Genomic DNA, 13,436 nt, shown 5'->3' on the forward strand with positions numbered 1-13,436 from the left:
GTCTGTCCTAATGACCTGATCTTAACTAACTACATCTGTAACAACCCTATTTCCAAATAACGTCACATTTGGAGGTGCTGGGATTTAGGACTTCAACATATGATTGTTTTTTGGGGGTGGACAGAATTCAACCCATAACAGTTACCAAGGCTTATTAACTCATCCTTCAAAATATCTCTCATACATGTCCTCTTTCACTCCCATTCAGTTCCTGTGTGGCACACCCCCACCATTGCAACAGTCTTTCTAAAATGTTTCCACTTTCTCCTGTTCTCTAATCCATCCTTAAACAGAAATGTGAGGCTATGCTTAAGCACAACTTTCATCGTGTTCTCTTGCTCAAAGACATTTAGTGTCTCCTCATCACCTATCAGATACTACCCAAATTAGATAACCTGGTCCTCTGCAATAGGAACTGAACCTGCTTTCCTTTCTAAAAACTCCCATCTTTCCTACCCATTCGCCATGTCCCAGAATTATCAGATTATTTAATGTCCCCTATAGGTTTTTCCTTTCCAACCTCTGCAACTTTGCTCTGGGCATGGGGGTGATGTTAGGAGGGTCAGAGAATGGACCACAGAGGATAATTTAGATTTTTCAGATAAGATTGACAATGTGTGCTGGGGATGGGGCATTTATATGCAGAGGGAACTGCTGATACAAGGGCCCAGAAGCATAAACCAGCTGGGCATGTTTGGGGAAATGCAAATAGGGCTGAATTGCTGGCGCCCATAGGACGGCAGAATGGGGGAAACACCGCAGCGTTGAAGAGGTTGGTGAGACAAGAACTTGAATGCTCTGTGGGCCGGATAAATTGCTTAGATTCTTCCCTATACCCAGGCAGTTAGTCAATGATTTATAACCAAATCCATGGCAGTGGATACTCTGACTTGTTCACAACTGTATCCCCAGGGCCTAGAAGAGTGTCTGGCACATAGTAGGCTTGGTCTGTGTGGACCTAAGAGCAGAGTGAGACAAGAACTTGGGCTGGGCATGTTGACTCACGCTGGTAATCCCAGCACTTTGGGAGGCCAAGGCAGGAGGATCGCTTGAGCTCAGGAGTTTGGGACCAGCCTGGGGAACATAGTGAGACCTTATCTCTACTAAAAACCAAAAAAATTAGCCAGACGTGGTGGTGAGCATCTGTAGTACCAGCTAGTCAGGCTCAAGTGAGGTGGAAGAATTGGATTCTTCCAATTTTTCACAGCAGCCTCAGTCTCTCGGGCTCAAGTGAGGTGGAAGAATCCTGAGAGACAGGCTGCTGTGAGGTATGATTGCACTACTGTACTCCAGCCTGGGTGACAGAGCGAGATCTGGGTCTCAAAAATAAATGAATGAATGAATGAATGAATGAATAAATAAATAAATAAGAATTTGGGTGTAGGTAGTTCGTGTGGGAGATGATTCCAGAAATCACAGATGAGGGATAGGGAAAGTAAGCCATAGAAGGAAGAAAAGCCAATAATATTAAGTGCATTGCTGAACAGGTTACCACTGTGGGCGACTAGGCTGAATCTCACTAGGGACCCTCTGAAGAATCATATTGAACATTCCTCAGAATAGTCCACTAAGGGCTGGTGGAATCTGGGATATTTTTGCACTAAATTTGGTCCTTAACTGGTTGAGAGTTGCCTCTAGGGGCATTACATCCCAGGTGCTTCAGGGCTGCCTGGGGCACAGGTGGGCAGTCCCTTGGCATTCCAGAAAGCCTACAAGATGAGAAGTAGAATCCTACAACGTGAAGTGGGAAGGTTGACAGGTTCAAGAACTGTTCACCTGCAGCTGCAGGCAAATGGAGATGCAGGCCAGGAGATATGGGGTGGGGTGTCCACTGCATTCACTCCCTGTAGATACCTGAATAATGCTATGTTATATGTGGCTTGCTTTCTTGACTATTTCTTGACAGAGCCTCTTGACAGAGCCTCTTAATTTCTTGATTATTTCTTGACTCTTTCTTGACAGAGCCTCACTCTGTCACCCAGACTGGAGTGCAGTAGCACAATGATGACTCACTGCAGCCTCGACCTCCTGGGCTCAAGTGATCCTCCCACCTCAGCCTCCCAGGTAGCTGGAACTACAGCTGCACACCACCACGCCCAGCTAATTTTTGAATTTTTGTGAAGATGGAGTTTTGCCATGTTGCCCAGGCTGGTCTCAAACTATTGGACTCAAGTGATCTGCCTGCCTCAGTCTCCCAAAGTGCTGGGACTACAGGAATGAGCCACCACACCCCGCCCTGACTACTCTTAAAGGTCTTTGAGGGCAGGAACCAAATATGTGACTCAGCATAAAGGCCAGGCACAGTGAAGCACATGATTACATACATGTTTGAAAATGAATGAGAAAGAAAGGTGCAAGAAGGAAAGATGGATGAGTGGCAGGGGTTAACTGATTTGATGAGAACTAGGTACGAATGAGTATGACTGGTCTAATGTTGGCTTTAGCTACGTCCTTGAACACAACAAGAAGGGAAAGGGCAACCACAGTAGCATGACTGAGAATCTGGATCATTAAGAACTAGTCATGTAGTTTCTCTGGGTTGTTTAAATGGGGAAGATGTGGTGTGGCCAAGTTCCAATTCGTTAGAGAAACCCAGTGTTTTCTTTCTGTTGTTGTTGTTGTTGTTCGTTTGTTTGAGATGGAGTCTCACTCTGTCGCCCAGGCTGGAGTGCAGTAGTGCGATCTTGGCTCACTGTAACTCCGCTTCCCAGGTTCAAGCAATTCTCCTACCTCAGCCTCCTGAGTAGTGTGCCACCATGCCTGGCTAATTTTTGTTTGTTTGTTTGTTTGTTTGTTTATTTATTTATGAGGGACTCTTGCTCTGTTGCCCAGGCTGGAGTGCAGGGGCATGATCTCAGCTCACTGCAACCTCCACCTCCTGGGTTCAAGTGATTCTCCTGCCTCAGCCTCCCAAGTAGTTGGGATAACAGGTGTGCACCACTATGCCCAGCTCATTTTTATATTTTTAGTTGAGATGATATTTCACTATGTTGGCCAGACTGGTCTCGAACTCCTGAACTCAGGTGATCCCTCTGCTTCGCCTCCCAAAGTGTGGGATTACAGGCATGAGCCACCGCGCCCAGCCTAATTTTTGTATTTTTAGTAGAGATGGGGGGGGGGTCTCACTATGTTGGCCAGGCTGGTCTCGAACTCCTGACCTCAAATGATCCACCCACCTTGGCCTCCCAAAGTGCTGGGATGGATTACAGGTGTAAGCCACTGTGCCTGGCCAAGAAACCCAGCCTTGATACCTGCCCATTTGGTTACACCTGTGAGCCTCCAATGTGTGTGGAAGTGCTTCAAGATGTATAAAGCTCTGCAAATAGGACATTCTAGTGTTTGGTTGTTGGCTGAGCATGGGTGGTGAGATTACCAACTGCCTTTTAAGATTTTAAGCTACCAGGAGCAAACTGGCAAGAACGATCAGAATATCCAATGTGTGTACACTCTGACCTCAACACTGATCTGTTGGTCCTTGTAGACAGGATGGGTGGGAAAGCCTGGCAGGGGCTATAATGCTGGAGATGGGGACCCTCAAAAAACAGCAGGGGCCAGGCCTGCCTGGCATGAGGGGTAAAATAAATGAATATGGAGTCCACCTCCCCATAATGTGAAAGGATGGGCAACTAGACCACACAGTGTGGCTGGGATGTGGCTGGGGGTGGGGGGGCTGCCATTCCAGCTGTGGTCTCACTCACATTTTCCCCACTCCAAGAATTATCAGTGGAAGGAAAACAAGACAGAAGTCAGCCTTCCATCAGTCAAGAGTTGTGCTCCCCTCATCCCCACCCCATGTTTTCATCCCACCTCCCTCCCTTTGGAGGCTCTGGCCAAGTTCAACCCCCACCCATCTTGCCTCAAGACACGCCTACAAACAGTGTTTGCTTGAGAGTTTACTTTAATGATTCAGATCTGGGTCATCCAAGAACTGCCCCTCTGAAGGTCAATGGGAAGGGTGCTGGGGCAGGGAGGCTCCACATGAGGTCTCAATCAGTCACAAGGTTGTGGCCCACAGTAGGAAATGGTCCAGAGAAGTCCTAAAATGAGAAGAAACAAGGGATCTAGAGTCAGGATGTGAGATGATGGCTCCTCCCTCATCTGCCCTCCTTCCACAAATACCGTAGTAACAGCCTGATTTGAGTAACCCTTCGGCATGGTGACAGCTCACTGACTGAGAGCCTGTACCCTTGGATCTCACATGTAGCCCCATCTCTCCATGGTTTGCCCTTGAGCTCGGGTCTGGAGAAGAATGGCAGCTCCTTGTTTGCGTTATTCCTGGGAGCACCAGGGCAACCAGTCCCCCACAGGTAGGTCTCTGTCATTTCTGTCACTGAGCTCTGATTATGTTGCCCTAGCAACCAATCCAGGCTTAGGAAGCCCAGCTGCCACATATGGAAGTAGGAATCCGTTTCCTTGGAGAGTATGAGGAGCTGGAACCCCCTGTGGTGCAGGTTGCCTTTAGATGGAGGGTGCAACCAGCCGGGGGTGCCCTGCTTCACTGCCACCACCCAAATCCAAGCCACCTCGGTCTCCCTGGACCAGGATGAGCCTCTCCTTACAGATCTCTCAGTTTTCACTCTTGCTCTCCTTACAGTTCATTCCTCAACATCACCAGGGAGGCCTTTTAAAATCATATCACATTGTGATATTCCTTTCCTTAAAATTTCCCAGTTAAATTACCACTGCACTTAGAATAAAATCCAAACCTTTTGCTATGATCTGTGAGCCCCTGTGTGGTCAGTCCTGGGTCTAATTCTCCACACTCATCTTCTGCCACTGACTTTTCTGTCCATTCTTTAACATGCCATGGTATGGGTGTCTCAGGACATTTGTAGTCGCAGTGCTCTCTGCCTATCTGCCTAAGATGCCCTTCCTTTACATCTTCCTCTGGTTGCCACCTTCTTATAATTTAGGTCTTAGTCCAAAAAAAAAAAAAAACCAAAAAAAAAAAAAAAAAAACCAAAAAAACCCTCTTTTTTCAATGTGGAGGAGTCTGATGTTTGGAATGACCCAATCCCACTGCAGTTCTTGAGAGGAAGGGCAGGGACTGTGCAGGGGAAAGAGCTGGAAATCAGGAGACCTGGGTCCAGTCTTAGCTCTGCCACAAACCCATGGTGTGGCCTTGAGTACATCCCATGGCCTGGGCCTCAATTTCTCATCTATAAAGATGGATGGTAGTACTAGATGGGCGGTTTCCATTCTGGATTCTGAAGAGTTCAAAGATCCCAAGGAGATGTCTCAGAGCCTTGCCCGGGTGACTTGCCCAGGCCATAGAGTAGAGCAATGGGGAGGCTGAATGTGAGGGTCTCTGAGCTGCATCTCCCATTCATCAAGGGAGTGTTGCTATCACTTGCTGTATACAAAGGCGTATATGGCAAAAAGGAAGACCTTTAATTTTGAAAACTCTGCAGTTTCAATGCCTATCTTAAACTCTCAATGCTATTTTAAACTCAATGCCTATGCATGATCTTATAGATAATTTCTTCCTTAGAGGCTCCCAGCGCCTGCATCATGTCCAGCCCCCCATATGAACGCCTATAGGAAGTCTGAGAGATACAGGAAATTAGGGGTACCTTTGATTAGGAATGGAAAAATCTTTCCTTCAGCTGTCTGCCCTCACCCCAGTGCCCATTCTCTTCTTCCTATCTGCCTCCCTCATTTAAACAGGTCCAACCTCCCAAGAAAAAGTGAGCCCCTTACCTTGACAGGGTTGGCCACCTCTTGTTTCAGGACCTTAGAAACCACTTTGGAGGTAAAGCACTGATCCCTGTTCACCTTGGCCAGGGGGCTCTGTGAGGAGGGAAACCAGGAGTTGAGAAGGAGGCAGAAAAGGGTGAGAGGGTCCCACAGGAAAAGCAATTGGATACAAAGTCAGGGATTCACAATTCTTGAGAAGACACATGAGACTCACCGTGGGGAATAGGAGTCAAAGTTTCTCCTCTTGCTTGCTTGTAGAAGAGACAGGGAATGACACACTGGACCTAGGCTTGCTACACCCACCTTCCCTCCCTTTGCAGATATCACTAATGGATCATGAAATTGTTCTCTGCTGATTCCAAACAGGACCTCTGAATTATTCTCCTCACAGTGCTCCTGGAAACTTCTACCCGCAGCTTTAGCACACATTCCTTCCCTGTTCCGTCTGCCAGAATGCTTGGAATGACCACAGGTCTCACGCACCTCACCCCAGCGGTTTTAGTGGGGAAAACTGCCTTGCCATCCTTCAGGCATGGATCTTGGGGATGCAGTCTGCTGGTGTGCTCCATCTTTTGGATCATGGCATCCTGGGTGATATCATCCTTCCAGAACAGACCTGCAGGATGAAAAGATGTGGTGAGTTGACACCTGGGACACTCAGATCCACTCCAGGGATCAGATCAACCTTTCCCTCAAGTACACATCAGATTACATTTTACAGAAAGAATTAAACAAGATGATGTATTAAAGTTGCTTAGCATAGTGCCTAGCATATAATATTCAAATTAGGATTATGATGACAGTCTCTTTGCTGGTTCATTTGATGCTACTGTGAGGATTAAATGAGGTTAGGAATGTAAAGAGTGCTTAGAAAATGCCAAGGCAGTGATTATCAAACTTTAGCGTGTGCATGAGACTCTCCTGCAAGGTCTGTTAAAATACAGACTGCTGTTTCCCATCCCTAGGGCTTCTGATGCAGTAGGTCTGTGTTGAAGTTCAAAAATTCACATTTCTAACAAGTTTCCTGGTGAGGTTGATGTTGCCAGTCCAGGGGTGCACTTTGAGAACTACTGCTCTAAGGCACTATGCACATATTAGGCATTAGCAGTGGTAATATGAACTCAAGGAAGATTTCCTATCTGACTCTCTCCTCCCCAACATTCATGAAACTCTGCTCTAAAACAGGGTCAGCCACATGTTGCCAATGGACTCTCCACTCCCTTTCATTCTTTCCATCTGTTGGTCATACAATTTCCTACTCAGAGGCTGAAGTGGGTGAGTGTTTTCCTGGCTGAGAACTTGAGGAGTCCTGGCTTTGGGAAAGCTCATTTAGTACCGGGGTTGAGGGGAGACTAGTCTCAAGGAGTTGGATGCTGGCCTTTTTCAGGTGTTTTTTTCCCTAGAAGCCTCTACTGGGCTCTTCCAGGGTGTTCTAGTGCAAATAGTCCACCCATCCAGATCCCACCCCTACTCCTGTCTCATCCCCATGGGGGTAAATGTGACAAGAAAGTTTTAAGTAGAGATATTTGGGGAACAGAAAGCCTGTCCTCAGGTCAGATAGCCCCTCTTCCCTCCTCCCCATATCTAACCAGGTCCCAACTTCTGTTCTCCAGCTTTTACTTACCTTGGGGCAAAATCTGCTGGAACACAACCTGTAAATGCTGGAAGACTGGGGTGGCAAATCCTTGGAGGGGCCAAAGCTGCCCTACTCCTACTTGGTCCTGACCATCTAAGGGCAAAATAGTGGTGTCAGCAAGGAACCTGGCCAGAAGCCTTCCACATCTCAGTTGAAGAGAAGCAGGTTCCTTGTACTGTTGCTCCTGGACCCCTGACCTCTGTTCCCCCTACCAGCACCTTTGCCTGCTTCAAGTCTTCCTTCTTTAATTTTTCCCTTCCTCCATCACCACTTGCCATATTCTTCAGCCCCTGGGCCTTGTTCACTCTTGGTACTAACTTACAGATTAGAACCAAACTTACAGGCAAAGGTAGAAGTTCAGGTGAGCAGAGGCTCAGAAAGCTAAGCACACGGGAAAGGTAATCAGGTGGGTAGGTGGGGTTTGGGGAAACAGGTGAGCTTCATCTTAGGGAAGTCATTGAAGCCTGGAAGTGTTAGGGAGAAGGCCTGGAATCATTAGAAAGAAAAAGTATTGATTTGTTTAGGGTTTGAGGGTCTGCATCCTTTTCCTGAAACCCACAGTTTGCCCAGTTGTGCATGGGGGAAGGACAGGGGTTGGGGAAGAGAACCCCTAATGCTATGCACACCTTCCTTCTTCCAGATAAGTGAGATGGGGCTGGAGGACAGTCTGTTTTTTGCTATAGTGTAGTTACCATGAGCCGTTCTGGACAGGTCTTTAAAAAAGGGAATTTTCCTACCCAATCAAGTGGATGTCTAATAATTTCCTGGGGGGTGAGCGTGACAAGAAAGTTTTAAGTAGAGACATTTGGGGATGAGAAAGCCTTCTTAAGGAAAGAGTGGAACCCCCAACACCCTGAGGAGAAGGAAAAGAGTTTCGGGAAGGGGAGCTGGTTCTCTGAGGCAGCGTTACCAGACTGGTGGGACGGAGTGGTGACCCGCACGGGCTCGGCCTGGGCCCCGAGCGCGCCTGGCGCTGTCCGTGGGGCTGAAAGGTGGGGAAGTCGGCGTGGCGGCGGCGCTGGGCGGAATGTGGGTGAGGCATCTCCGCAAGGCTTGGCGGTCCTTCCCCACGGCCCTCATCCTCTCATTGCCACCAGGCCTCCCCTCACAGTTGTTCCTGAATCCGCTGCATTGGCCTCTAAGCCCAAAAATCAGGCAGTGAGAAGGGGCGACAGACTAGGAGTTTGCGCTCTCTTCCCCATGCACTCTGCCAGGAATTCTCGAGTTTGCGCAGTCGGGCGCGTGAGTCAGCGCGGTGTCTACCCGGGTTGGTGCAGGGGACGGGGAGAAGGACGGTCCCATACCCCCTCCATCCTGCTTTCCCTCAGCCTAGCGGTCCCCTTATTGGAAATCGGATCACAGCACGAGGAAGCCCTAGCTCGTCTCCCCGCCCAGCCTTCTCCCTGGAGCCAAGACCCCGATACCCGCAGCCCTGGTCATCTCTTTTCTGGCCTTTCTTGCTTCTCCTGTGGCCACATAGGCCAGTTTTACCTCTCTCTGTCCATTTGTTTTTCCGACCTCTTTTCCAAATCCCCAATTTTCCCCTGAACGCCCTTCTGGTGGGTCCAGACCCCATACGCCCAGCCTATCCCACGCCTACGCCTCTTTCCGCGAGATGCTCTCTGCCTTTTTCTCTTCTCACGTCCTTAAGCACATTCTTTTACTTCCAAATTTCCTAGCCTGGAGGTCCCCTTCAGACCCCCACTTCTCAGGATCGCTTTCCGGGCCCTGCCCGCACCCCCCAGGATTCCTCCTGACCGTGGGCACTAATGTCGCTGCAGCCCCCTGGGCAGCTGTTCAGCAGCAGGAAGCAGACAAGCAGCCGGAGCCCCTCGGAGCCCCCAGGCCACAGTGGGTGCTGCATCCTCCCAGGCTCGGCGTGCTCACTCCCCGGCCGAGTCTCAGTGAAGGCAGCGGCCGTGGCCGAGGGGCTGAGCGGGGCTGAAGCTTCCCACCAGTCTGCGACGCGGAATCTGTTTAACCCTCCTCGGCAGTTCAGCCAATAGCGAGCGGGCCCTGCCCCTGCGGTCGCCTCCCTAGCTCCTTCCCCTACCGCCTCCCCACCCTCACCTCTTGGAATTCCTGACCCGGCTCCTTTTGGACATTAGCTGGGTCCCAAGAACCACCGCCTGTACTCCCAGTCCTAAGGTTGGAGAAACGGATGGCGTGTAAGATACGGGTGCTAATTGTACCTACTCAGGTTTGTTGTGAGAATTAAATATGAACAGCGATGAAACAGTAGGCACTCAAGGAATTTAGTTTATTTTATTATCTTTGATACTGTCTTTACTCTGACCCATTTAAAAACCTTTAGAAATCATATAGGTTCGACCTGCAATATATATATATATATGGCATATCCATTCGCTTTACTCCACATCCACTGCCATCGCCCTGGTCCAAACCACTGTACACTATACGTTTTGTTTTTTTTTGAGACAGAGTCTTGCAATTTCAGATCACCACAACCTCCTCTCGACCTCTGCTCAACCTCAGGCTCAAACGATCCTCTCACCTCAACGTCCAGAGTAGCTGGGACTATAAGTGTGCACTACCATGCCCAGCCAATTAATTAATTAATTTATTTATTTATAGAGACAGAGTTTTTCCATGTTTCCCAGGCTGGTCTCAAACTCCTAGGCCCAAGCAATCCTCCCACCGTGGCCTCCCACAGTGTTGGCATTACTGGCATGAGCCACCATGCAAGGCCTTGGACACTGCACTCTTTTAAATTGAGCTGTTTTAATAACTAACTAGCTAACTGACCTCTTGCTTTCACTCTTGTGTACTTATAAGCTAGTTTTTGAGCTTTCTAACTCCTAGACTGGCATTAAAAAATTTTTTTTTCATTAAGCTTAAAACATTTGTTAAACTGGGCTTGGTGGCTTATGCTTGCAATCCCAGCACTTTGGGAGGTCAAGATAGTGGATTATTTAAACCTAAGAGTTTGTATACTGAACATTTGGGATTGATACATTACAAAGGATTTTACAATACAATACACAGAACTATATTATTATCTTTAAAGGGTAATAGTTTGAGTTTGTTCTGGCAGGCAATTAAATTTTTGGCAAAAAGTCTTGATCCTGTGGCAGTCTGGTTAGGGAAGGATTACTTCATCCTGTTCTCAATTCTAGGCCATATCTCTTAGTCCTGGGATATGGTGCTTATGGCTAAGGTGTGGGCCTTTTAGATTTCAACGAAACCCAAAGTCATTTACCAAAACTCTCTATTTTATGGGTCCTGAACTCCAAACTCGGTCACCCTAACACTGTGACAGCTGCCAAAATCTCTGTCCAGATATTTGACTTTCTCACTAGGTTCCTTGAAATCTCACCCTGCACAAGTGCCATTTAGAAGATAGCTAAGGATTTGAGGGGAGTTGGTATGCAGATTTTGAGTTCCTCTCTCTGTAATTTACTCATTTTCTAAATTTCTTCCTCAATTTCAGCTGCTCTGGCATCTCTATACTCCAAAAGCTGCTTCCTCAGTTAGTAAGACTGCCACTTGCTGACAGAGCTGTTTCCCTGTGTACTGCAGTGAACTCTGAAGTATCTTCAGAGAAAAAGCCTATACATGTAGAAGTCACTTGGTGGACTTCCTTTTTTTGAGGATGATACTCCCTGTAGGTTTCTAACTCTTGATCAGTCTCCATGCTTTCATACAGTTATCTTTATTATTTTGCCTAGAGTATATATTCAATGTTAGTAGGAGGGTCTGACACAAGTTTCTGTCTTGTCACGCCAGAAGCTAGAGGTTTATCTGGTTATCACTGATTATGTACTGGACATATTATTTTAAAATAAATTTACAGCAATAATTTGAAGCCTAAGAACAAATGAATGTGAACCTGCTTTGTGAAGTATAATGCTCCTGGAAAAAGGGAAATATTGGTCTTTGGGTGGGCTGAACAAAGGTGAGTGTGCTCCTCTCAGTATTTTAAGATTTTATTTTATTTTATTTTATTATTTATTTATTTATTTATTTTTGAGATGGAGTCTTGCTCTGTCGCCCAGGCTGGAGTGCAGTGGCCAGATCTCAGCTCACTGCAAGCTCCGCCTCCCAGGTTTACGCCATTCTCCTGCCTCAGCCTCCCGAGTAGCTGGGACTACAGGCGCCCGCCAAGTCGCCCGGCTAGTTTTTTGTATTTTTTAGTAGAGACGGGGTTTCACTGGGTTAGCCAGGATGGTCTCGATCTCCTGACTTTGTGATCCGCCTGTCTCGGCCTCCCAAAGTGCTGGGATTACAGGCTTGAGCCACCGCGCCCGGCCTGGGGCCCACTGTCTTACCTCCAGACAAGCCCACTTAAAGAATTTTCATGAAAACCCACTTTAAAAAAATCCAGTAGCAAGTTGTCCTAGAACTGCCTCTCTGCAGGGTGATGGGGCTGGGAGAGGAGGAAGGCCTCCCAATCTGTGACAAAGTTTTGCTCAGAGAAGGAAACAGTTCAAAGAAGCTCTAAAATGGGAGGAAAATGAGATTTGGAATTTGTGTGTATATGTGCTAGGGGCTCCTCCTCCACCATATAAGTTCCCCTCACCCCACTATATAAGAGCCTCTAGTAGCAGTCTTGACTTGGGCAAGTCTTTAAGAACGGTGACTCAGCAACCACCTGACAGCTAGCTTCCCCTTGGCTCCAGTGTCACGATCTTCCCTCCCTCCCTGATTTTTTCCTTAGGTACAGAGCTAGTCAAGGACCCTGAGCCTGCAAAAGAAAGGCAGATTCTTGTTTGCATAATTAGTAGCACCATGGCAACCAGTTCTTATTGTGAGGATCAGTCATTTAGTGCTGATGATGCCACTCCAGCGACCAATCCAGGTAGGAGAAGTGTAGCTGCCATGGTGACAGGAGTCTAGAAGCAATTTCCTTGGAAGCATAAGGATCTAGAGCCCCCTGAGGTTCAGGCTGCCTGTGGGGGTAGTGCAGGGCCAGATGGAGGTGCTCAGCTCCACTGTGATTGCCTCGTCCAGGTCACCACAGTCCTTCTTGGACCAAGACAACACTTCCTAGCTGATCTATTGATTCCACTCTTTCCCCATCAATACATTCTCAAATAGCCTTTTAAAATTGTATATCACATCATTCTATTCCGTTCCTTAAAATCCCCAGTGATTTTTCCTCTGTACTTTGCATAAGATCTAGATGCTCTACTGTTGCCTACAAAGCTCTGTCTAGGCAGTTTTGGGCTTATTTCTCTAGTCCCATCTCCTGTCACTGGTTGTTCTGTTTGTTCTTCCAATGTGCCATTTGAGAAATGAAAAAATATAATAACCAAAATAAAAACTCACTGGATGAGCTCCAAGCAGGATAGAAATTACAGAAGAGTCAGTCAACTTGAAGATGGGTCAACAGAAATAATCCAATCAGAACAAGAGAGAGAAAAAACACTGGGAAAAAAAAGTTAACAGAATTTCAGAGAGCTGTGGGACAATATCAAAAGTCCAAAATCAATGTCATTGGAATTCCAGATTGAGAGGAGAAAGTGTAGTACACACAAAAAATCTGAAGAAATAATGGCTGAAAAATTCCCAAATGTGTCAAAAGACATAAACCTAAAGATTCAAGAAGCTTAATGAATGCCAAATAGAATAAACTCAAAGAATTCTATATACTCTGACACATTATAATCAAAATTCTAAAAACTGAAACAAAGAAAAAATCTTAAACAACACACGACTAAAGAGCAATGGGATTCAGAAAACCGAATTTTTCATTATAAACCATGGGGGCCAGAAGGAAGTGAAATAACATCTTTAAAGTTGTGAGGGAAATGAGCTGTCAACTAAGGATTCTATATCCAGTAAAAATATACTTTAAGAATGAAGGTGAAATAAGGATATTCTCAGATGAAGAAAAACTAAGATAATTAATTGCTAGTAGAAACATCAGGAATGAAGAAGAATAGAAATGACAAGTGTCTGAATAAATGTCATAGGCTATTCTTCCTCTTGTGAGTTATTTAAAATATATTTGGTTAAAAGCAAAAATTCCAGCCTGGGCAACATGGCAAAACCCTGACTCTCCAAAAAAAAAAAAAAAAAAAAAAAAAAAATTAGCCAACCATGGTGGCACACACCCATAGTCCTACTTACTCAGGAGGCT

General features: G+C 46.7%; 1 protein-coding gene across 2 annotated transcripts; it reads right to left on the reverse strand.

Moving 5' to 3' along the window:
• Positions 1–3,880: 3,880 nt before the first annotated feature.
• Positions 3,881–9,343, reverse strand: RESP18 (regulated endocrine specific protein 18). Of its 2 annotated transcripts, XM_009183134.4 has the most exons (6): positions 9,092–9,343; positions 7,322–7,426; positions 6,186–6,313; positions 5,701–5,790; positions 4,120–5,546; positions 3,881–4,037 (listed from the first exon to the last, which is right to left on the reverse strand). In XM_009183134.4, the coding sequence occupies exons 1-5, from the start codon at positions 9,195–9,197 to the stop codon at positions 5,451–5,453; spliced, it is 525 nt and encodes a 174-aa protein (XP_009181398.1). In that variant the 5' UTR covers positions 9,198–9,343; the 3' UTR covers positions 3,881–4,037; positions 4,120–5,450. The 2 variants fall into 2 exon arrangements, with proteins under 2 accessions (XP_009181398.1, XP_017802497.1); XM_017947008.2 differs by lacking the exons at positions 3,881–4,037; positions 4,120–5,546 and having other exon boundaries at positions 5,729–5,790; positions 5,912–6,313; positions 9,092–9,297.
• Positions 9,344–13,436: the final 4,093 nt, after the last annotated feature.

The sequence above is a fragment of the Papio anubis genome, chromosome 10, assembly GCF_008728515.1.
Source record: "Papio anubis isolate 15944 chromosome 10, Panubis1.0, whole genome shotgun sequence".
Taxonomy (NCBI): domain Eukaryota; kingdom Metazoa; phylum Chordata; class Mammalia; order Primates; family Cercopithecidae; genus Papio; species Papio anubis.